Here is a 25,474-nt window from a genome sequence, read left to right as displayed (position 1 = left end):
AGACAGACCATCATAACACTTAAAAATAACACCTAAAGAGATATTGAAAATAACGTAAAGGTGTCAGTGAGTACAGTTTCCTTCACCATCAGAAGGCACTCAGAAACTGGGACAAACTTTGACAGGAAGAGGTCTGGCAGAGCCAAAGCCACAACTGAATCAGATGACAATTTTCGAAAGTTAACAGCTTGCATAAAAGGTGGCTGACAGGACAATAGCTTCAAGCACAGTTTAATATTGGTCGTAATTAGCAAGTCTCAGTTTCAACTGTGAAGAGAAGATTTTCGAGCTGTAGGTTTGACAGGACAAGTGGCAGCAAGAAAGCCATTGCTAAGACATTAGAATAGGACAAAGAGGCTTGCCTGTGCCATGACACACCACCATTGGACGACTGGAATAAGGTATTATGGACTTAGAAATCAAAATTTTAAATTTTCGGTTCATCACGGAGGATCTTTGTGGGCCGTCAAGTAGGCGAAAGGATGGTTCCACAGTGTGTGACATCAGCTGTCAAACATGAAGGAGGAAGTGTCACAGTATGACAGAGGTCTGTCATTAATGCACCAGAGAAATGGACAGTGGTTCCTCAGAGTGACCCAGGGAATGGTTACTTTGTCCCATTTAGATGAAAATTATCTTAAATTATCTTAAATTCTAAAGGAAGATCTGAACAATACTTTTGTCCTCATCACTTTCCAAATCAATGCAGCACTCCTTCAGAGAGCACTTCAAAGTCTCCTGAGCTTAGAAACCAAATTAAAGGTGCAATCTCAATTTAATAATGCTGTCTTCTTCCCTTTTACTTTTCACAACATACAAACAGGTGTTTATAAGTTTCTGTATGAATTTGCTGTTTATGTCCTTATTTTGACACTAAGTCTTCAGCAGCTGACTCACTCTTACCAGTAGATGGCACAATCTCCTCATTCTCATTTTCCATTAAGTGACTCTCTGTTTTTTTAATTTTTAATTTTCCAAAAAGTAAAACCATCAGAAATGTTTATTTCTCTAATTTGATTTCATTTTTTTCTGTTTATTTTTCTACAGTTAATACGACAGGAGAGATATAAAAATATTAACAAAGAGGTTGATCCTCATCATGCCAACTGCTTCAAATACTTATTATTCAGAATCTGATCTGATCCTAACTATTTGTTCATTAGTGTGTCACTTTAATGTTTGAGCAGATATCATTTCTTTATATAGGTTTTTTTTTTCACCTACTTCAGCAAGTTTCAGTGGTGGTTATTTGGTTATCAAATATCCATTGTTTTCTTACTTACTGTCATACACACCGTCAGGCTGATGTTTCTCTCACATGTCACGCTGGACTGAATCCAGAAGGTATCTTGGTACAGTCTAGAGTCCGAGGCAGTCAGGTTGTTGAGAGCAAATGAAGTAGAATCATAAAATGTCTCAAGAACTAGGGATAGGGTTCAGACTTCTTAAAAATTAAAATTAAAAAGTGTTCTTAAGCAATAGTTATCTTTGGACATTCCACCTTTTTTTCACTCATATTTAGTCCAGTCCCTGTAATTGACCATTTTTAGAAAAATGTTTTTTGTTTGTTTTCTGAATTTATGTTGTATATTTATGTTTGAATGATTCATCATTCAAACATAAATATGATTAATCATTCAAACATAAATATACAACATAAATTCATAAATATACAACATAAATATATGTTGTATATTTATGTTTGAATGATTAATCATTCAAACATAAATATACAACATAAATTCAGCAAAGACCTAAGATATACCTCTGGACTTTCAGTTGATCCTTGTACTGTTCACTTAAAATAATCACAGGTGGTCCCAGTGGAAGAGTGGCTGTCAAGAAGCCACTGCTAAGGAAGGGAAATGGGGAGAAAAATACGGGGTATGCCAAATTACATAGGAACTCTGTGTCAAAATCAACAGGTGGCAACAGGTCTGATGGAGTGATGAAAACACATAAATCACTATCAGTATGTGTGGAAGTCAAGAGAGAGGATCAACAGTGAATGTCTACAGCCATTTGTAAAACACGGTGGAGCAGAATGTCATTCACAAATCCTGGAGAACTATTCCGGAAGACTACTTTAAAAAATTACAAGAAACCTGCCTAAGAAATTTCAGGCTGTGTTGAAGAATAAAGGTGGTCATACCACGGCTCATCAGAGTTGTACAAACTGTTATTGACATATATTTTGCATTTCCATGAATGTGTGCACATTTCTATTAATTACTGCGCCTGCTTCCCATTTTCAAAATATAATGAAATGAACAGTTACCCAAGCCCTTCAACATTTTTTCATCCTTTATCAAATAGATGTGCAGTGAAGAGTGACAGGAAAGTGGAGGAGAGACAGAGGGGAAGGCGTGCAGCAAAGGGTCGTGGGTTAGACTTGAACCCAGACCGTGTGTGCTCAGCCATATGGCACTCCGATGGCATACAAACAGAATACCATCACACGGGAAACAGAACTATCACAATAAAATATATATGTGTAATTCACACTGAGATACAGAACTGGGAATAAACATGGAGAAAGAACTAAACCTACACTAGAGACATAACACACAAACCATGGAAGGCACAGGAACAAAACCTAAGAACTAGAAATCACAAAATACTAAATAACTTAGGTCATGTCCACACTAATACATTTTCGTTTGAAAAAGACTCTTTTTCTCTCTGTTTTGGCCTTCCGTCCACACTGAGATGGCGTTTTTGGTCAAGGAAAACTTTTTGAAACCTTTCTCCAAAGCGGATACATTTGAAAACGCTGTCGCAGTGTGGACAGCGTAACCACTGGCTTTCGGAAACAATGACGCATTTTAGTCATGTGATGCAGTCATGTGACTAATTAAACTAAGATAGCAGAGAGCATTATACAGTAGTTGTTTTGTTTGCTCTCAATTTTGACAGCCCTATTAAAGATTAATTAATATCAGTTTGTACATGCTTCAGATAGCTTTTCTTCAAATTCTTTAATTTTCAATCAGTTTTGCAACTTTGTACTTTTGTGTTACTCACAGCAACAACTACATCTCATTATTAGTCCATTTAAAAAACTCTGTGCTTTTCCTCAACATTTTGGTGCGATGTTTTGCGATGAATAGCCGGAAAGTAAATAAACGGCAGACAGAAATAACGCAGGTTGAATCATCTTACATTTCACTCATGCGCAAAACAGTAACATAAGCGTTTCAGGTGTTTCAGTGTTGACGAACAACTGTTCGGAAATGATTAAAAACACTAGTGTGGACGCGTAGTGTTTTTAGCCAAAAATGTTTTAAAATTTATCCGGATTAGTGTAGCCTTAGGAAGCTAGATATACAAAAGACTAAACTATGAAAAACATTAAATCAAAGAAGATTAAATATTAATAAATAATCAAAACACAAGCACTGGGTCACCAGACCCAGGATCATGACATCCGGCAGCTGTTTTGCTGTGGCTGCATTAGAGATATGCATACAATAAAAATAAGCTCTAAGCTAAAATTCAAATAGAAACAGTAAAATATGATAGTGATTGAAAAAGTCATGAAAAATAGTAATGATATCAAACATCAGCTCAAACTGAGCAATGTATTCAAAATACAGAAGGTTGTTTAAAAGGTGCTTTTGGAGGTAGTTGTCATTTGTGGACAAACACATCTGTCTTTGTTTTTGATGCAGCATTTTATAAAATTCAGATCTGAAATCATAACAATGAAACAGCTTAAAAAAAATTAGCATCAAAACAAATCTAATGTATATTACCAAAATCCACCAGATTCTACTCCAGGGCCCTTTGTGATAGATTTCATGTTTCATTCAAACTAAAGTGAAACACAGCATATGCAGTGCTATTCAGGCACATTAAAATATTCCTAAGAATGGATCCTTGAATAATTGTAGCTTCCATCTTTAAAGGAGTGAAGAGGAAGAAGTTTACAAGGAATCATTTAGAACAGTTTAAAACATCAACTCATTGAATCCATTAACCTTAAAATGCGTAGAGTATTTCTCTAACAGGAGGACACTCTTTATACTCAACTCAGCACAGACACACTGAGGCACCATGAAAAGACAATAAAAATCCAGGATAAACAGGTTCAGTGAATGTGGTGTTGAAGGTGTGGAGGCGGATCAGAGTGCCAGACGAGACTCTGTAGAAGGACATAGTGCCAGCAGGACAGTCCACATACACTGCTACTCTGTTAGAGACAGAGGAGGAGTAGGAAGAGGAGGGGGGGATGGTTGTGGATCTGCAATTGTGACAGACAAACTGAGGACCACCATCAGTGCAGTGCAGACTCCAGGAATGATCATTGAGTCCAAACCAACAGTCATCATTGTTTCCTTTCCTTCCGATTCTTCTGTAACTCACTGATATAGAAATGTTTCCCTTCCACTCGACCTCCCAGTAACAGCGACCAGTCAGTTCATTACTACATAGCAGCTGAGGCCAAACATCAAATCTGTCTGGATGATCAGGATATGACTGAACCTCCATAATATTATGTGTCACCTTCCTGTTGTTGTCAGACAGTTTGAGGTTTCTATTTACTGTGCTTGTGTCGATTGTGAGTTGACAGGAATCTGATGGAGAGAAGAAACACAATCCAACTGCAGTTATGGATCCATCATCTGTTCATTGATTAACACTTTGATGATGACTACTGACATCGGAGATGTAAATCAGTGATGTGACAGTTTGAAGATGTCAGTGTTGTGGTGTGGTGAGAGAGAAGAGAGAACCCAAATGCAGGACTTGCAGGCAGATTGACGATGTGGATGGTGTTTATTGCAAGGACTGGACGGACAGAACATAAACTGACTGAAACTGAATGACTGGTAGACTGAACTGAACCAGAAAACACACATGCAGATTAGAGGACAAGACAAGTAACTGAGGAAAACCGATGACTTAAATATACTGGATAATGAGTTGAAAATAAATGAGTTTCGGTGGGCAGCCGCGTGACCAGTTGCTAAGATGACTCAATTTGGGTGGATGACCGCATGGACAGCACGTAAGATGAATCAGTTCGAGTGGGCAACTGTGTGGCCAGTGCCAAAGACAAATCAGTTCAGGTGGGTGGTTGTGTGGCCAGCGGCAGCACCCGCGATGCTCCACTGTGGACCAGCAGAGGTGATGGGACACCTCTAACAGGTGGGAAGGTTGCTGGTGGCGTGATTTGGCAAAGCTCTCTAGTGGAGAAAAAGCAGGACCCGCAGGTGGGAAACCTCTGGTGGAGACTTGGCACCGGAACAGGTGGAGGAATTGGCCAGACCCTAGCCGTCCCAACTCGAGAAACAAGTATGGATGCAGGGATGGGTTGAGTGGCTTCAGTGCAGGGACAGGTGCAGGAGCTGGCTGGACACCAGTCACCCAAGCCCGGGGAACAGGTATGGGTGCTGGAGTGGACTGGGTCTCAGCTGTCCTTGCCCTGGGAGCAGGCATGGGAATGGGTGACGGCTGGACGTCAGTTGCCCCTACCTGAGGAACTGGCAAGGGTGCAAGGAAATGCTGAGTGCTATCTGCCCGGGGAGTGGTACAGGGACTGGCTGGGCCCTAACGGCACTGCGAACAGGAGCAGGCTGAGAGACAGGTCTTGGGGCTGGGAGACAGGTCTTGGCATGGAGACAGGACAAGAGAAGTGATCAGATCTGGACTTAAGAATGTCCTTTGTGAAGCCAAAAAGGGAAAAACAGTTTTTATGGGTGCATGGGTGGTAATGACATTTTTTTTGACAGTCCACCATAGGTTGACAATAACTAATCACTGGCTTTTTTAGTAGAAGAAATGGTATTTGGTCTATGGTGAGAAGGAAAAATGTCTGACTCACTCACCACCAGATATTGCAGCTTGTGAGAGCAGCGGCAGCAGCAGCAGCGGGAGCTTTGGCTGAAACAACAGACCTGCTGAATGATGTAACCTCCATCAGGAAGAGATGGGAGGCGGAACCGCTTTGACACGACAAGGTGGGAGTGCTAGTGAATGAGGCAGTAGGTGGACGCATGAGGACCGAGCAGCCGGAGATCAGCGGTTGGCGCCTATTTCCCATGGCTAAGGCTCGCGTGCAGGTGAGGCAGCAGGTGGAGGACTGCAGTGCCTTCAAGGACTCTCCAGAGCCAGATGAATCCCCTCAAAGACATGCTCATGTTGGAGCATAAGCCACAGATTAACCCCCAGCTCTCTTTCCAGAAAGAAGAATGCTGCCTGCTGCCACTGGTATAATTCGAGGTCCACTGGGTTCATATCATGTCTTCGCAGCACGAGTCTCGTCATTCTATCAGCATCGTGGTGTGGTGTGGTGAGAGAGAAGAGGGGACCTAAATGCAGGACTCGCTGGCAGATTGGGGAAGTAGATGGTGCATATTGTAAGGAATGGATGGACAGAACATAAGCTGACTTAAACGGAACTGGGTAACACACACATGGATTAGACTGTGACAAGACAGGGAACTGAGGAGAACTGACGGATTAAATACACTGGATAATGGGGATGATAAGAAACACGTAAGTACATAGCTGAACTTAATCTAACTAACAATACATAGGAAGTGGAACAGAACATAATGCACACAGAAAGATAACTAAGACAGTAAAACAGGAAACCGGGATAGAAAACTCAATGGTGACAAAGCTTAACTGGAAACACTGGGTCAACAAGCCGGGCATCCTGACAGAAGATGGTTGGATGTGTACTGCTTTGTTTTAATAAATCACATTAAAAACACACTTACACTTCCTCAGACCTGGTTTTAACCATCGGACTCCAGCAGGCTCCAACCTGGAAGGAGGAGGGGAGAGGAAAAATCATATGTCATTAAGATTACTTCCAGTCTGAGTTATTGTCTGATTACTGACAACTTAATGAAGACAAACAGAGAATTAGAAAATCATTCATTTTCAAATATATATTCTATTCCATCAAAATATAACAATAAAAATTTAATTGCGGCTGTTGTTGGCTAGCATACAATGTTAAAAATAATAAAATGAACAACAGCAGGATCTCTGACTGTGGTAATACAAACCTAAATATGTGAAGAAGGCAACAAACACTGATCCTTGAATATTTTATTTATATATACAAAGATTTAACAGCACGGTAGCTAACAACACTATACTAAGTGAACTGCTGTGGATGATTATCAGCAAAGCACATTTTGTTCAACAAAAATCATTCTCAGCTTAAGCGTAGGTTTTATGTTAACTGTTCTCTACATTCACAGCTGAATCCAGAATAAATATGTTCAAGTACTCTCTTCCTGTTCAATCAAACACTCTTCCCCATACCTGAGAGTCTTAAGTCTCCAGCGTGGATTCTTCAGTCCAGCCGAGAGCAGCTTTATTCCTGAGTCTCCTGGATGATTGTAGCTCAGGTCCAGCTCTTTCAAATGGGAGGGGTTGGAGCTCAGAGCTGAGGCCAGAAAACTACAGCCGTCAGCTGTGACCAAACAGCCTGACAGACTGAAAACACACAACACTCCATCTGTGAGCTATGATTTTCTGTTTGTCAGATACAATAACATTTTTCAATTTCCATCCATTCAATTTCATTTACCTTTATTTATAAGAGACAATTCCCAATGGACAACAATAGTCACTTCAAGTTAACAGAGTAAGGCAACACACTACAATATTAGCGAGAAAGCTGCGTCCAAGATGCAGCTTTGCACATTGGCATACTCCCCCATATTGCTTGTCTTGTGTGTTTATGGTGTTATGATGTGATGATATTTGTGCTTTTTATGTGCTGAAGTTTTTTTGTCTTCTCCTCATGCCAACTACTTTGGGGATAAGTTGGAGCAGAAATTGTTTTTTTCTCCTGATCTGCCCTTTTGTGTTACACATTACACATTCCTGTCTCCCTAACGTGAAGTTTGTGTATTGTATGTATGGTCAATATAATAAAACCTTTCTTCTTTCTTCTATTAGTTATTATAACCCACTAAACACTGGACATAGGACAGACATGCAGATCCCATTGGGTCCATTCTGGACATTATACGACATCCAAACTAGGTCCACAATTTGGACTTCCAACCACAACCCAACCTGAAGGTCAATATGACATTCACCTTTTGAAATTTGGACTTGGCAATTTTTTTATAGGTCATGTGAACATCTATAACAAGTGCAGAGAATATACACATTTAATAACATAACCCAGATTTTAAAAATGCATAAATAGTAAAAAATAAGTAAAGTCTAAGATTATGAATAGCAAAGAGATAAATTCATTTATTCAATTTCTTTATTTTATTAAAAAGTCAAAATTCATGTAAAATGAGTAAAAACATATGTGCATTGTTTAATATAAGCCAAAAGCCAAGCAACATATTTAAGTTATCTAAGTGATTTATATGTCATCTTTAACCTAAGAAGCAAAAGACCGTGGCAGATCTGAAAACGCCAGGAGTCCGATTTTCTCGCCGGCTCTAGTGGGCCTTGACCTCCTGATCAGCTATCGAGCTGGTGAATAACAGGTGTCTCCGAAAACAGAGCAGTTTTGCCAATATGTGATGTCTTAATAAATCGAACAGATATTTGAAGTTTACACAGCTACATTTTCATCTTTCGGCTGAGGACCAGGTGGAGTGCCCAACCCGGGTCAGGGACAAGTTCCTGCCCCAAGTGGAGGAGTTCAAGTATCTTGGGGTATTGTTTATGAGTGATGGGAGAAGGGAGCGGGAAATCGACAGACAGATTAGTGCTGCGGCCGCAGTGGTGCAAACGCTGTTGTGGTGAAGCGAGAGCTGAGTGTAAAAGCGAAGTTCTCAATTTATCGGTCGATCTACATCCCTACCCTCACCTATGGTTATGAGCTGTGGGTAGCGACCGAAAGATCAAGATCACGGATACAAGCGGCGGAAATGGGCTTCCTCCGAAGGTTAGCTGGCATCTCCCTTAGAGATAGGGTGAGAAGTTCGGCCAATCAGGAGAAAAAGCAGGACCAGGATCAGTAGAGCCACTGCTCCTTCACATTGAAAGGAGCCAGTTGAGGTGGTTTCGGCATGTGACAAGGATGCCTCCTGGGTGCCTCCTGGGTGAGGTGTTCTGGGCATGACCCACCGGAGGAGGCCCCGGGGCAGACTCAGGACATGCTGGAGAGATTATATCTCTCGACTGGCCTGGGAATGCCTGGGTGTTCCCCCACACAAGCTGGAGGAGGTGGCTGGTGAGAGGGAGGTCTGGGCTTCTCTGCTTGGGCTGCTGCCCCCACAACCCGGCAGCAGAAAATGGATGGATGGATATTCTCATCTGAAAATATCTTAAAAGTTCATTTTGTGACCCAGAAAGAGTAATAATACAGCTAAGTAGCTGACACCATATTCGGAAACTGGAACTGGCTGAGCCGTGCTATGAATTCTGAAATAGGTTGGGCCACGAACCTGACCCATCCTTCAAATCTGGGGAAATGAAGGAGGTGTTTGTCAGCGCAAACGCATTTGTTGACGCATTTTTTGCCCTTTTACTGAAAAGACTTTAGTTTGGAGATCTTATTGGATTGCTAAATTCTCAAGTATTAGCATAGGCCTGCAAAGTAGGATGTATTTGTGCGAGCTTTATGTTTAGTTTTTGGGTCAGTAATTGTTTCTATTACCAGTGGTCTACACTGTATGTGGGGATTCATTGTACAGTTAGTATATTGCTGTTTTTCGGTTAGCCCGAATATTAAAACATGCCGTTTTATTATTTTGGCTAATTAAAGGACTGTTGCGAAGATCTACTTTACATTGTGTATGGTGTAATTTACTGCACTGTTAATCACTACTGTTCATTTTCGTGGGTAATACTACTTTTACAAATCAGACAAGTGAATTAAAAGTAAGTTAAATTATACAGTACGAATGTACACTGAAAAAAGAACCCAGAGCCCACTTACTTAATAGCATTGCGTAAATAAGGCCAAAATAAGTATAATATTGCTTAAAAATATCAAAATTGTTTTCAAGAGGCTACATATGAATACAGATTATATATGAACAAATACTATTTATTATGTATTATCCTATTGATTTGTTCAGTACGTATTTTTTATTTTATTTTTTATTTTGCATTTTCCTGCTTTTGTTTGTTGAAATATTAAAGACATAAAGAGATTCAGTAGACGTCAGGTCTTTGGGTCCTTGTGCTGCTAAAAGAGGAAAAGGAACGCAAATTAGCCATGTGATGTAGGTTAAGGGGCTATCTGATTAGTTGAGAGAGTACCCTGACTACCCTGCTGTTTGCATGCTTTGCCTTGCACTGCTGTGGAGAGCTTTTAAAGAAGTGTATGTACTGGATGTAGCCCGGATAGGAATTCCGCAGTAAGTACTTATAATTCCTATGGACTTTTGTCCAAAACTCAAACACAGCAATAGCGGAGAAGAGCAGCTAAAAGTTTTAAATATTATTGTTTCTGTGACACAAAATAAACTATTAAGATATTTTCAGATGAGAATGTAGCTGTGTAGACCTATAATATCTGCTCGATTCATCATATTTGCAAAAGTGCTCTGATATTTTTGGAGAGGTCTGTTAGCCCACCAGCTCAATGGCTGACTGGAAGGTCAAGGCTCATTAGAGCTGGTGAGAACAGCGGACTCCCGGCATGTCGCTTGACTGTCTACTAAAAATTAAAATAAAAGCGTTCTAACATCTCACCTGTTTGTTATTATTCGAGCATACATGTATAGTATTTGTTTTAATAGAGAGATTAAGCTTGTCTTTCTGTCATGCCGTGATTGTACTTAACTGTATAAAGCCTATTAGACATTATAAAACAAAACATATGTAATAGCAAATTTTGTCAGACTGCTTAAAATACCTTTTTAAACTCTTTTTTTCTTAAAGAAATCTACTAAAAATTGCTAGGTGGCAATTTTTCACATCATGTGTAATTTCCATTCTAAATATTAATCACAGTTAAATTGACGGGAGATGGCAGTAAAACTCTGGAGCTGAGATATCACCAGCTACACTGCTGTTCCAATTGTAGAATGATTTCCAGCTGACAAACTGGCCTGTAATGAGTGTGAATGTCAGTGTGCCGGGGGCCTATATGTGAGTATAGCGCATTTAGTATATTTACATAGCGTATTTCTGATAAGGTATCAGTGAGTTAACCACTAAGACTTAATATCATTTTAAAGGGTATTCAAAGAGTATATTTCATTTACTGAATGAAACTGTAATATCATTTGAGTTAAAAAAAAAAAAAGTGTGTTTTTGTACTTTGTCTGTCCTACCCTTATGTTCAGTAAATGTTCAGTTTCTGTCCTAAAGAGTGGTCTGGGGTCAATTCTTTCTTTAATGTTTATGCAGGGGTTTACTCTTAGTATCCCTGATTCCTGTCCATACGACAACCATTTGTGGAATCTGCGCTATAAAGAACCCAACACCCCAACTAGGAAGTCGAAACTGAGGCAAGCAGGGTTAGACTCAGTATAACGAGTGGGTTGCTACATGTACAAGGACTTCAGACCTTAAACAAGAGCAATAAACTGCAAAAAATCTGAAACCAAGTCTATCAAAATGTCATGCATGGATATATGAAGAATGAAGAGGCACTGCATTGTATATAAAATGAAATATACTTGGGGAAGACTACTACATTTATTGTGGTAACCACACAGGTTTAAAGCTGTTTTGTGGGAGGAGCAAAAGCTGGTCTGGTATTTTGGGGAAGTCAAACCCATGGTCGGAACTGCTTCAGTAATGCCTACCACGAGTCTTATTTTTTAATTAATTGAAAATAATAATCCAAAAAACCCCCAAAAAACTGTTTTCTCCCCTTTATGAAATATTTACACCAAAATTGTTAGTGGAGAAAAAAGAAAGTGAAAAAAAAGTTTGAGAGAACTGTTAACAAATAGGTCACCTGTAATAAATGGGTTACAGTCTTATGAAACATTCCATCAGTTTTTCATTGCCCATAATGCAGGGGAAAGGTTAGAATAACAATTAAGTAACTTTATTATGTTTAGGTTTTTTCCTACTTTCTAACGAAAATATACTTTCTGTATTAATATGACTTAGAACTGATATTTGGGCAGGATTTATTTTCTCCTTCAAACCATGGGTGTTTTTTGAGATAATTCTCTCTCTCTCTCTCTGCTTTTTTGAGTCACTGAAGTTCACTCAGCTGTCCTATCTTCCTCTTATGATGAAGTCAGGCTCAAAATTCTCGTTTTTTTTTTTTTTGTGTGTAATTGTGTAATGTACAATCAATACTGCAAGAAACTTCAGAATACTGTCAGAAATTGGGATTTTATGTTTAGTGGACAGAAGTTCCTCTGAAATAAAGACTTCTGTTTTTTTAAGAAAGAATAAAAATCTCAATTTTAAGAAATGTAACATTATGTTGTACAAATTAAAATTAAACAGTGAATAAATATCACCAATAACCTCCTATACTGATTATTTCTATGAAGACATTTCTATAATGTTTCCCAAAATTCTATATCATTAATGCCCATAAGAATCTTAAACATGTCATTTGGAAGTTTTTGTCCTACCAGCATGAAAGGATATGGGTATGTCATAGACACATAATGGCTATATATATGCAAGTTTATCAGTTCATAAAGTAATTTTCTAAAAAGAAACGATAACAAAAACAAAACGTGACTATAAAAAATGTTATGACTGTTTTTCAGAGTAGAATCATCCACTCAAAGGTAAATAAAAGGTCACTTAACAATTGCTAAGCTTAGCTGTTTGTGCAACAATATAGATTTTAAATGACAGTGTATGAACATTTTTGAATCCTGACCTGAGAGTTTTAAGTCTACATTGTGGAGTCTCCACTGCGCCAGACAGAAGCTTCACTCCTGAATCGTGCACATTGTTGTTACTCAGGTCCAGCTCTCTCAGACTAGAGGACCGGGAGCTAAGGAACGAGGACAGAGCTTCATAGCTTCTCTCTGAGAGGTTACAGGCGCTCAGTCTGAAAATTAATCAAGAACATAAATAATATGTTTCATATATTTAATCACTTTTTTTTCAGTAATACTTCAGGAAACCTCATAACATGCAACAAAAAATGGATGGACTTTAATTGGTTAATTTTGAGAAACAAAATATGTCTTGATCTGACCTCAGACTAGTCAGCTTGCAGTTCAGATTCTGCAGTCCAGCAGAAAGACTGTCAGAGCTTCTCAATGAGAGATTACAAAGACTCAGTCTGAAAATTAAAACATGAACAATGAAACAACACTCATTAAACTGTAATCAGGGTTCAGTAAGGAGCTACTTACTACTACATTTAGCGCTATTTACTTGCAGTGTGTTTTAAAGAATCCTTATCATCTGAGGTTAAACAGGTTAAAAATGTGACAGTTTCACTTAAAACTAATGTAAAAACAACAATTCATAAAGCTGACATTTATGGGCTAAATTTTTAACTGTTTAATTTTGTCAGCTGAAAAAAAAGACCAAAAGAAAAAAAATGAATATATTTGATCTGACCTCAGAGTTCTCAGTTTACAATGTGGACTCTCCACTGCTTCAGACAGAAGCTTCACTCCGGAATCCTCCATGCTATTGTTACTCAGGTCCAGCTCTCTCAGGCTTGAGGACTGGGAGGTGAGAACTGACGACAGAGCTCTACAGCTTCTCTCTGAAAGTTCACAGATGCTTAGCCTACAAAAAAATAAGAAAAAATACAGAAAGATTATATTTATGGCATTTGTTCAACCTAAACAATAAAAACTAATATATTGGAGTCCACTAGAAGTTATGGTTAACTAGAAATCTCTTAAGTCATAAAATGAAGGAAACTATTTAAATTTCCTTAAAATCCTAATTACACTTCTGTATTTGCATATAAATAAGTTACAGGCTGTTCAGTGCGCAGGGTCTTTTAGGAGATCCATCTGTGGTGATCTGAATTAGGCTCTCCTGCTCAGACACTGATGACGAAGTAGGCACGGAGGTGAATGGGTAATGTATCCAATCATTTAACCTGCCCGTCTATGAGAAGTATCAGCATAACTGCGCCGTCAGCTCCTGAAGGTGCATGTTACAGTCATGCTTTACACTGTTTGATAATGTGTGCTTCTGTGTTGTTTTTGACCATGCAGTTCTTCCAAAGGTTTAACTTCTTTATCATGGCCACAACTTTATCATAAACAATGAATATGGTTGTAGAAATGCCTTGTAATCCGAGAGTGAGTTCGTTCAGACGGGAAAATATATCACACAGATGAGCCAGGCACGTAAGGTACTCTACATCATGCAAATGTTCAGACAGCTCAAAGGGATGGTTACTGAAGAAAACTTTACGTTCTTCCCTCAGCTCAAAGAAACAGGGCAGCACTTTCCCTCTTGAGAGCAAGAAAACCTCTGTGTGGAGTAATACAGTTTCAGGCTCGCTGCCCATCTCACTGCACAATGCAGCAAATAAGTGGGAGTTCAAAAAGTTAATAATTTTTACAGTGGTGTCCAAGACATGTTTCAGACGGACAGGTATTCCCGTTGCAGCAAGAGCCTCTCTGGATGCTGCAGTGTACCCAAGAAGCATCTGGCGCTACTGCCTGTACACACAAACCACACCTCTTTGTCTCCCAGTCATGGCCCATGCACCATCAGTGCAGATGCCAACACATCTGTCCCACACGAGTCCATGTGTGATCATAAATGTGTCCAGTTTTTGAAAAATATCTACTGCAGTTGTCCTTTCTTCGAGTGGTTTACAGAACAGCATGTTCTCCTTGACGGTTCCTTCATGAATGTTGTGCAAATATACAAGGAGCCACATCCGTGGACTCATTCAGTTGTATTGCGTAAAATTCACTGTGGCGTATGTGCTGAAGTAGCTGCTGTAAAACATTTTCTGATGTTGCATTGATGAGACAGCATTGTTTGATGATGGATTCAAGGTTCTTTATTTGTCACATGCATAGTTATACAAGTATAACACACAGTGAAATGTAGCCTGACACGCTCCTCAACATGTGCAAAAAAATGGGGGGGGGGGGGGGGGGGGGGTGTGTGTGTAGAGGAAGAACATTATATATATATACATATATATATATATAACCAAGTGGCCATAACCAAGTGGCCGGCATAGTGTACAGGACCATCTGTGCCGAGTATAACCTGGAAGTCCCGAGGTCAAAATGGTAGATGCCCCCAAGGGTGGTGGAGAATGACCGAGCTAAGATCCTGTGGGACTTCCAGATACAGACGGACAAAATGGTGGTGGCTAACCAACCGGACATAGTGGTGGTAGACAAACAGAAGAAGACGGCCGTAGTGATCGATGTAGCGGTTCCGAATGACAGCAATATCAGGAAGAAGGAACACGAGAAGCTGGAGAAATACCAAGGGCTCAGAGAAGAGCTCGAGAGGATGTGGAGGGTGAAGGTAACGGTGGTCCCCGTGGTAATCGGAGCACTAGGTGCGGTGACTCCCAAGCTAGGCGAGTGGCTCCAGCAGATCCCGGGAATAACATCGGAGATCTCTGTCCAGAAGAGCGCAGTCCTGGGAACAGCTAAGATACTGCGCAGGACCCTCAAGCTCCCAGGCCTCTGGTAGAGGACCCGAGCTTGAAGGATAAACCGCCCGCAGGGGCGTGCTGGGTGTTATATATATATATATATATATATATATATATATATATATATATATATATATATATATATATATATATAGTATATACATTGGGTGAATGTGCAGTAGTGGCAGCAAGCAGGTGAATTCTGTACATTATTATGAATAGACATCTGACTATTTTACAGGATAGACAATATAAACATATTTAAAATTAAAGGAATTGAAATGTACATTGTGCCTTGGTTTAGTGTCTGGAAGAGTCCTGACTCAGTCAATTATAGATGATGTGAGAGGGCGGGTGTGTGTGTTTAGGGCACGGATGGCTTGGGGATAGAAGCTCTTCTTGAGTCTCTCTGTCCTTGCCCGGAAGATGCGGAACCTTCTACCAGATTGCAGAAGTTGGAACAGTTTGTTGCCAGGATGGGACGGGTCCTTCAGTATCTGCGCTGCTCTAGTCCGGCATCTCCTGGCGTAGGTGTCCTGAAGCGGGGGGAGAGCAATCCTGCAGCAGCGTTCTGCTGTACGGATCACTCTCTGGAGAGCTTTTTGGTCATTCACACAGCTGTTCCCAAACCACGATGTCATGTTCTGTGTGAGGATGCTCTCCACAGCACCTGTATAGAAAATCCTGAGGATCTTTGGAGAGACCCTGAACTTCCTCAGTTGTCGTAGGTGATACAGGCGCTGCCTAGCCTTTTTGGTCTGGACCTAAATGTGGGCAGCCCATGTCAGGTCTGAGGAGATGTGGACACCAAGATACTTGAAGGACTGCACCCTCTCCACTGGAGCTCCATTGATGATAATGGGCTTGTAGTCTCTGTGCTGACCCCTTCTGAAGTCCACCACCAGCTCCTTGGTCTTGCTGACGTTCAGCTGGAGGTGGTTGTCCTGGCACCACGATGCCAGATTCTTTACTTCATCCATGTAGGCCGTCTCATCGTTGTTGGAGATGGCACCCAACACCACTGTGTCGTCAGCAAACTTCACAATGGTGTTGGAGCCATGGGTGGCCACACAGTCTGAAGTGTAGAGGGAGTAGAGCAGTGGCGAGAGGACACAACCCTGAGGTGCTCCTGTGTTGATGGTGATGCTGTTGGAGAAGCACCTGCCCACCCTCACCACCTGAGTTCTGCCAGTGAGGAAGTCCAACACCCATGCACACAGATGGCTGTTAAGTCCCAGATCCCTCAGCTTTGTGAACAGTCTGCAGGGCACTATTGTGTTAAACGCTGAACTGTAATCAACAAACAGCATTCGCACATAGTTACCCTGTTTCTTGTCCACATGGCTGAGAGTGGTGTGTAGGACGTGGGCGATGGCATCCTCTGTGGATCTGTTGGATCTGTAGGCGAACTGCAGCGGATCTGTGGTGTCTGGGATGGAGGAGGAGATGATGTTCTTCAGCAGCCTCTCAAACACCTTCATTACTACCGAGGTCAGTACAACTGGCCGGTAATCGTTCAGGGATGAGGGTTTGCTGTTCTTGGGCACAGGGATGATGGAGGGACTGTAATGGACAGGGAATGGACTGTATTGTCTTTTTTGCCTTTTCCCCCAACATTCTCACTACCATATCTAAAGCAGCAGGGAGAATGCAGTCCTCCACAATAGTGTGGGGTTTGTTGTTTTTAGCCACTCTAAAACTGACCATATAAGATGCTTGTGGTCTGTTTTTATTCATAGGATCCGGCACTCGAATGCAGCTTTTACTTGTTTAAAGTGATTTTAGCTGTCGCTCAAAATGTTCTCATGGTTTATTTTTCAAATGGGGATGATTTGTCTCTAAATCTCTGTGCAATACTGAAGGTTTCATTGAGTTGTGAAACAATACTTGCACAATTATCACATTATGGCTGGGAAAATCCCCAGTATTTATACATGTGAACATCAGTGAAATATAATTGTCATCATATTTGCGCTTCTTTGTGTTACAGTCAGAGGTGACATGCTTTCTCCCACTTTGAGGCTCCACATCAGACCCTTCATTACTTTCCACATGACTGTCTCCTTCTATGCTAGATACTTGGCTAGTAACCACAGATACATTTATGCTGGCATCCCAATCTGACAAACACATTGTTGAACAATCACCTGTGCGGTCACTGGCAAATGCATCTTCAGATATGAGCTGATTGGTGGTAGTGGCCGCTGTTTCGGTGGCAGAGCATTTTCTTTTGGTTAACCATTTGTCCATTTCTTCAACAGTGCAACTTCAACAGTCAGGCGTCAGTCAATTGGGGAAGTCGCACCCATGTATTTTGTCAGGGCAATTGTTTTGCTAAACACCAGAGGGTGGTATATACACATGTATGTAATAGCCACATTAAACTGTATTAGTGCAAATTTAGGCTTTTTGAATTGGTAATTACCCCGTCCCACGTATCACCTACAGCCTCTCCCATACCCCCGAGGGTAGGCGTACCCTAGTTTGGAAACCAGCGCAATAAAGAATAATAATATAGAAAAAACTTAACTCCCATATTGAACTGAGCAGTGCACTAATGCAGAGAAATTACTTTAGAACACCAGAGATTAAATGAATGATAACTGAAGAGTAAACAGTAACAGAACACCGGACTGGTAGATGAGTTTTTGGTACAAAGAAAACAGTTCTGGAAGGTACTTTGATAAGTGATAAACCCACAGATGTCTCAGAAATGCTGATAATTTCTGCTGCTCTGACAATTCAAAAGGATCATATGCTTGCAGATGATCATTCATTTGAATTTTTTAAGGTTTTTTAATGGATCAGCACCCATCACGATGTTTATATTGCTTAAATTGCTCACTTGATTGTTTTTTTGTTAAGTAGAATCAATATTTCAAAAATAAAAGGATGAGTACATTTTTACTTACAGAGCTTTTTTGGAGGCTTTGATCACTGGTAGGAGTTTTAGAAGAGCCTCCTCTGAAGCAGAGTATTTCTTCAGGTCAAACACATCCAGATCTTTTTCTGATGACAGTAAGATGAAGACCAGAGCTGACCACTGAGCAGGAGAAAGTTTCTCCGTGGAGAGACTTCCTGATGTCAGGCACTGTTGGATCTCCTCCACTAGAGAACGATCATTCAGTTCATTCAGACAGTGGAACAGATTGATGCTTTTCTCTGCAGACAGATTCTCACTGAGCTTCTTCTTGATGTACTGGACTGTTTCCTGACTGCTCTGTGAGTTTCTTCCTGTCTGTGTGAGCATTCCTCGTAGGAGAATCTGACTGTTCTGTAGTGAAAGACCCAGGAGGAAGCGGAGGAACAAGTCCAGGTGTCCATTTGGACTCTGTAAGGCCTTGTCCACACCACTCTGGTGGAAGTGCTTAAGTGTAGATTGTCCCGTTTCAGACTTCTGGGAGGTTGCTTGTTCTTCCAGCACATTAATTCCAGAGTTGATGAAGGTCAGATGGACATGAAGAGCAGCCAGAAACTCCTGAACACTCAGATGGATGAAGCAGAACACCTTGTCCTGGTACAGTCCACTCTCCTCTTTAAAGATCTGTGTGAACACTCCTGAGTATACTGAGGCTGCTCTGATATTAATGCCACACTCTGCCAGGTCTGATTCATAGAAGATCAAGTTTCCTTTCTGCAGCTGATCAAAAGCCAGTTTTCCCAGAGAATCAATCATCTTCCTGCTCTCTGGACACCAGTGTGGATCTGTCTCAGCTCCTTCATCATACTTGACCTTCTTCACTTTGGCTTGAACCACCAGGAAGTGGATGTACATCTCAGTCAGGGTCTTGGGCATCTGTCCTCCCCTTCTGGTTTTCAGCACATCCTCCAGAACTGTAGCAGTGATCCAGCAGAAGACTGGGATGTGGCACATGATGTGGAGACTTCGTGATGTCTTGATGTGGGAGATGATCCTGCTGGCCTGATCCTCATCTCTGAATCTCTTCCTGAAGTACTCCTCCTTCTGTGGGTCAGTGAATCCTCTGACCTCTGTTACCATGGAAACACAGTCAGGAGGGATTTGACTAGCTGCTGCAGGTCGTGTGGTTATCCAGAGGCGAGCAGAGGGAAGCAGTTTCCCCCTGATGAGATTTATCAGCAGCACATCCACTGAGGTGGACTTGCAAGGGTCAGTCAGGATTGTAGTTTTGTGGAAGTCCAGAGGAAGTCGACACTCATCCAGACCATCAAAGATGAACACAACCTGGAGGTCTTCAATGCTGCTGATTCCTCCTTCTTTGGTTTCAGTAAAGAAGTGATGAACAAGTTCCACCAAGCTGAACTTTTCCTCTTTCAGCACATTCAGCTCTCTGAAAGTGAATGGAAATATGAACTGGATGTCCTGGTTGGCTTTGTCTTCAGCCCAGTCCAGAGTGAACTTCTGTGTTAAGACTGTTTTCCCAATGCCAGCCACTCCATTTGTCAGCACTGTTCTGATTGGTTCATCTCTTCCAGGTGAATCTTTAAACATGTCTTCTTGTCTGACTGTTGTTTCTGGTTTATCTGATTTCCTGGATGCGGTTTCAATCTGTCTGACCTCATGTTCATCACTGATCTCTGCAGTCCCTCCCTCTGTGATGTAGAGCTCTGTGTAGATCTTATTCAGAAGGGTTGGGTTTCCTGCTTTAGCAATCCCCTCAAACACACACTGGAACTTCTTCTTCAACTTAGATTTAAGCCGAGGCTGACAACTTTGAAGAGCCTCTAAATAAATCATTAAAAATAGCAAGAAAAAAAAACAGTCTGTTTATTTCTTTGTCTTCTTTTTTTGTTTTGCATTTTTACATATTTTTTCTTCAAACGTACTTAGATCTCAAATTACAATACTGAAGAAATCTCATTAATTATAAGTGCACCATCCTGCTATTAAAGTGAAGAGAAAATTGTTTCAGTTGCATTAGTACTAAACCAAAAAGCTTGGATGCCGGACATTGTTTACATTCTAATGTTTATTCATATTTCTTGTAGTTTTTTTTCGCTTCAGGGTATCTGCCTGGAGGAGAGACAGCAGGTAGTATTTTGCCTGTTAACAGCATGATGAGGAAATGGGAGAGAACCAAACAGCTGCTGACGTTGTTTATATTCAACAGTGAATGATTTAGTCTATCTTCTTGGACATAAGCAGATGGATATTAGCCATCACATAACGATCATATATTTACCAGCTTTCCCATTAACAAGTTTTAGGTCATTTTATTATATTATCAAATCTGTGTCTTTTAGTGATTGTACACAGGGCAAGAGCATGGTGACGACTGATCACTTATACCAACATTTACCATCTTTGTGTTTGGTTTTAAACAGGCTTCTGTGATGAAGGATGGGCAAAGATATCACTTTGCAAATGTGAAGAGGTGCCTTGTTTCTTCAAATCTTTTCCTCTTTCTTTTTGATCAAGTGTGTACTTCCACTGACATTTTAATGAATGGTCTCAAAGAGTTACTTAAATTACTTTTCCTCTTGTTTGGATTGTTGTGTTATTTGTGCTTCTTCAATCTTGATGTCATGAAAAATACATCTGGCTTCATTCACTGAGTGATGCTCAGCTTGAGATACAACAAATCATCACCAAACCAAAGAAGCTCCTGTTCTGTTATAATTTAAATAAATGGAACTTCTGCGCAGTCACACTAAAGGTTTTTAAACCTACATATGTAAAATAAAAAATTGGCTTTGTGGCTTGTGTAACCAATGGGAACATTTACAAACTAAACAGGTTTTCAACTCTGGACTTCTCCAAATTTTGTCACAAAAAATCCCACTAAACTTTCATGCTGTCTTTCAACTGCTACCTACACTGTTTAAAATAAACATCTGAAGGGAATTCAATATTTCACATTAAATTCCTGCCATAAACTCAAAAAGAGATTATGCACACTGTGACTAATAGAAGACTGTAATATTTTTCCTTCATGGGTTTCTGAAGCACTCAAGAAGTCACACAAGTGACACTACTTTTTTTTTTAAAAGCAATTAGTTTTTCACGGTTTTAACAACTAAATAAGATTACTGTTCACATAAATAGAGCTAAGAAAAATCTATGTTAAAAAAATAATTCTGAGCAGTCTATTTTAAGTTAAACGCTTATGTGAAATAATTTCTCTCAAGTTAATACTTTAGTTTACGACTCTGTAAGTACAACACACTTAAAACCCTTGGTTAGTACAACATACTTCTTATTCCACCTCATTACTTTTCAGGGAGTTGTTTTCAGCATGTCTCTAAGAGATTTTTTTTATTCTCCAGTAGTCTGTAGTTTGTACATGTGATGATTGTTGTTAGAGTGGTCTTGCAGGCATGGATTTAAGAGGTAATTGCAGGGTTTATTCTGCTACCAATACATCTTTTAATGATCTTCACTCCGTCATGGCCGTTTGGGAAAGGTTTTTTTTTCCATTGTGAGCAGCCCTTTAATAAATCCAAATGTATGTTGTGGAATGAAGTTCCCGCTTTCTGCTTTTCGTTATATTAAATTCTGAGGTTTTACACTTCACATCTCAACAAACTACAGAGAAAAGTGGACTCACCTTGTTGAGCAGATGGATCAGAGTATAAACGCAGCTGAGAGAAAAGGGAGAGATCTATAGTCTGAAGATGTCTGACCATGATCCTGCTGGCTTTGTCCCCTTTCTTCCTCACTGTATCAATGAAGCAACGTGCCTTATCTGCTCTGACTGGGTTCCCTTCCAGTATTGATTCTTTCTCCAATTCATTTAAGACACCGTCACTTACAAGGGCCTCAAGGAGCTGTTTAAGGATTTCTGTTGACACCCTCCAAACAAAAGCTGACCGCACCCTGGCAAGCTCCTCTTCTACAAGAAGAAGGAAGAGACATAAACATGCATCCCCCTCAAACATTGATGACAAGGAGATCATTTTGAGTGAAGTTGCTTTCTTTTCCAAGCCCCTTAGACTGACAGTTGTCATGTTATGAAAATGTTCCAAAGAAAGATTAAGACATGTTGCAACAGATTTGAATTTGTGACCATTTTTAAAGACAGTATATAGATAACTATGTGCAAGTGCTCTGACAAATTTTTTCCAATAAGTGTTACAAAAAGGCAAAGGATTGTACCTTGTCTCTTTACATCCATACAGCTCATCAGACAAACCATTGATCTCCTACCTGCTGTGGAAGCTGCTTTAGTTGGTGATTCTTCTACAGGTTCTTTCATCATCTCTCTATGAAAACATGAGAAGACGATTTTAACAGAAGAAACTGTGAACACAGTCATGTGTCATGTTATTTTATTGATATTAGGTTTTAGTGTCTCAGCCACATACATCCAAAACTGACCTGTTTGAAATAAAACATCAATGACATGTGAATGTGGTGGTAATGATAATAAGGTAATAATGGTTGATTTTTTATATACTTTTTCAGGTATTAGTTCAGTGTAATAATAAAAAATCTGACCTTATAAACCACAAATGCATCCTTATCCTCATCCTTAACTTATACTGTCAGTCTTCAGTTTTATACCCAAACTGGGTATGGGAGTGTGATCCCCCTACAGTAATATATATATATGAAAAATTAAGAATATTTAGCCAAAAGTTTATTAACTTTGCTGCAATTCTGAAAAGGCATCAGCGCAGTGACCAGTGTTGGTCAAGTTACTTGAAAAAAGTAATCAGCAGAGATGGGCAGTAACGCGTTACTTGTAATGCATAATCCATCATGCAAAATGTAATCAAATGGAAAAGTCCCTTTTTAAAACTTGTTTTATTAGTTTTAACCTTTTAACTTTATGCATCAAGCAAAAATTTAATTCTATGCAACATTCTCTGACTGGAAGAAATTTGTTTAACATTTAAACTTATTTTCTGTACATTCCAGCACATAAAATATATATTTTTTTGTGTGTTTACACTCACTCTTTCAAATAGATGCAAGTAAAACACAGCATAAAATAAATAACATCAAAGACTAGTGGTCCTGTTGCTCTATTTTCACCTGTAAAGCAGGAGTGGCATAGGCGTAGGTTTACCCTGGTGCAGCTGTGCCGCAGTGGTCAGTTGAAGAATCCGCGAGTTTCTCTGTGAGTTTCCCTTTACGTGGTAGCGCACTCCCAGTGCTTGCTTGGAAGTTTAGGGTTTTTTTTTTCGCGGTTAAAAGAAGTTTTCTTCCCACGCACAACGGACACTAATGTTTTTGTTACTTTTTATGGAATCAAACTCAAAGTAAGGTCAGTACTTCCAAGCTTTAAACGTTGCACGCTCATACTCTCTCCCGCACTCGATATATGATCCATTGTTGATCTGCACACAGCTGTTGTCACGAACGTCGCACTCGCTTACGTCACTGTCATGAGACATTCTTGCTAAAAAATCACGGTTTTAGTAATGCAGTAACGCAGCGTTCCTACGGGAAAGTAACGGTAATCTAATTACCGTTTTTGCAATAGTAATCCCTTACTTTACTCGAGTACAGAAGTCTGGTGAGGAACTTTGTTGCATGGAGTCACACAAACCACCTGCAACTCAACACCTCAAAGACTAAGGAACTGGTTGTGGACTTCGGGAGGTCCAGAGAAGGTCCACTGCCGGTTCAGATAGAGGGGGAGGAGGTGGAGGTGGTCAACAAGTACAAGTACCTCGGGCTGTGGGTGGACAATAAACTGGACTGGTCATGCAACACAGAGCACCTGTATAAAAAAGCCCAAAGCCGACTGTACTTCCTCAGGAGGCTGAGGTCTTTTAACATCTGCAGGAAGCTCCTGAGGATGTTTTACCAGTCGGTGGTTGCTGGAGTACTTCTCTATGCTGTTGTGTGCTGGGGGAGCAGCACAGCAAAGAAGGACTCATCCAGGCTGGAGAAACTGATCAGGAAGGCTAGCTCTGTGGTCGGCATGAAGCTGGACACTCTGGTGACAGTGGCAGAGAAAAGGACATTAAAGAAACTGCTGGACATTATGAACAATGCTGGGCTTCCTCTGCACACGGCCATAAACAACCAGAAGAGTCTGTTCAGTGACAGGTTGCTTCTCCCCAAGACAAGAACTAACAGACTTAAAAACTCCTTTGTCCCACACGCCATCAAACTGTTTAACTCCTCTCTGGAGGGGAGAGGGAGGGGAGACAGGAGGACAAAGGAGGGGGGAACAACTAAGCTGTAGTGCCTCTTCACCTCACTGTACAATACCTTGTGCAATACTTTTTGTAAATAGTCAACAGTGCAATAGTCCTCAATACTTGAAATGTGCAATTCACTTGTATTTTTATTTTTATTCCTATTCATTCTATTTATCCCCTTTGTATATTTTATTTATATTTGTTTCTGTATTTATATATGTGTGTGTGTGTGTGTATGTGTGTGTGTGTGTGTGTGTGTGTGTGTGTGTGTGTGTGTATGTATATATATATATATATATATATATATATATATATATATATATATAATATTCTGTAACTCTGTAACTTCTGTCGGTGCTGTGCTTTTTTGGAAATCGAATTTCCCAGAGGAACCCACCCGAGGGATTAATAAAGTTCTATCTTATCTCATCTTATCTTACTTGAAAAAAGTAATCAGAAACTGCCCATCTCTGGCGGTGACATGTATTGTCCTTTAGTGCTGGAGCAACAGGAACACCAGTTAATCTGAAATCTCTTTGTCTCTCTAAAACAAAGTGACAGCAGACTGAGTCAAAGAAAGAAATGTTATTTAAACACCAAGGATCAGCAGAGTTAACGTGTTGGAGAATTGGACGTTCCAGTTCATTCAAATGCAGCTGCAATCAGAGAAACAGATGCAGAGACAGAGAAACATCATGTGACTGAAAAAGAGTTCAGCCTTCTGGTTCAAACTCTGTACAGACACAAGAGACAGCAGCACCAAGTGATGATTTCAATGACCTTGTTCCTGTTAAACACAGTTACAGTTTTAACAGGGTGTTTTACTGAAGTTGTTTGAAAACATGTTTGGTATTATTGCTGTCACGGCCCGTGGCTCGGCATCCAGGGAGCCGTGGGAGGCTGCGGTGGCCACACCCTCGGGCT

General features: G+C 40.4%; 1 protein-coding gene across 1 annotated transcript in view; it reads right to left on the bottom strand.

Moving 5' to 3' along the window:
* Nucleotides 1-2,286: 2,286 nt before the first annotated feature.
* LOC101485278 (NLR family CARD domain-containing protein 3) overlaps nt 2,287-25,474 on the bottom strand; it is a 28,604-nt gene continuing 5,416 nt past the window's right edge. Inside the window, exons 2-10 of the mRNA XM_076879870.1 lie at nt 22,602-22,657; nt 22,003-22,287; nt 18,388-20,179; nt 13,444-13,617; nt 13,073-13,159; nt 12,749-12,922; nt 7,285-7,458; nt 6,729-6,775; nt 2,287-4,577 (exon numbers count right to left, since the gene is read on the bottom strand). Coding sequence (XP_076735985.1) covers nt 4,033-4,577; nt 6,729-6,775; nt 7,285-7,458; nt 12,749-12,922; nt 13,073-13,159; nt 13,444-13,617; nt 18,388-20,179; nt 22,003-22,287; nt 22,602-22,653 — 3,330 coding nt within the window. The 5' untranslated portion in view covers nt 22,654-22,657 and the 3' untranslated portion in view covers nt 2,287-4,032. The remainder of the gene's footprint in view (nt 4,578-6,728; nt 6,776-7,284; nt 7,459-12,748; nt 12,923-13,072; nt 13,160-13,443; nt 13,618-18,387; nt 20,180-22,002; nt 22,288-22,601; nt 22,658-25,474) is intronic.

This window comes from Maylandia zebra, linkage group LG23, assembly GCF_041146795.1.
Source record: "Maylandia zebra isolate NMK-2024a linkage group LG23, Mzebra_GT3a, whole genome shotgun sequence".
NCBI lineage: Eukaryota > Metazoa > Chordata > Actinopteri > Cichliformes > Cichlidae > Maylandia > Maylandia zebra.
This window is presented reverse-complemented; position numbering and strand designations above follow the sequence as displayed.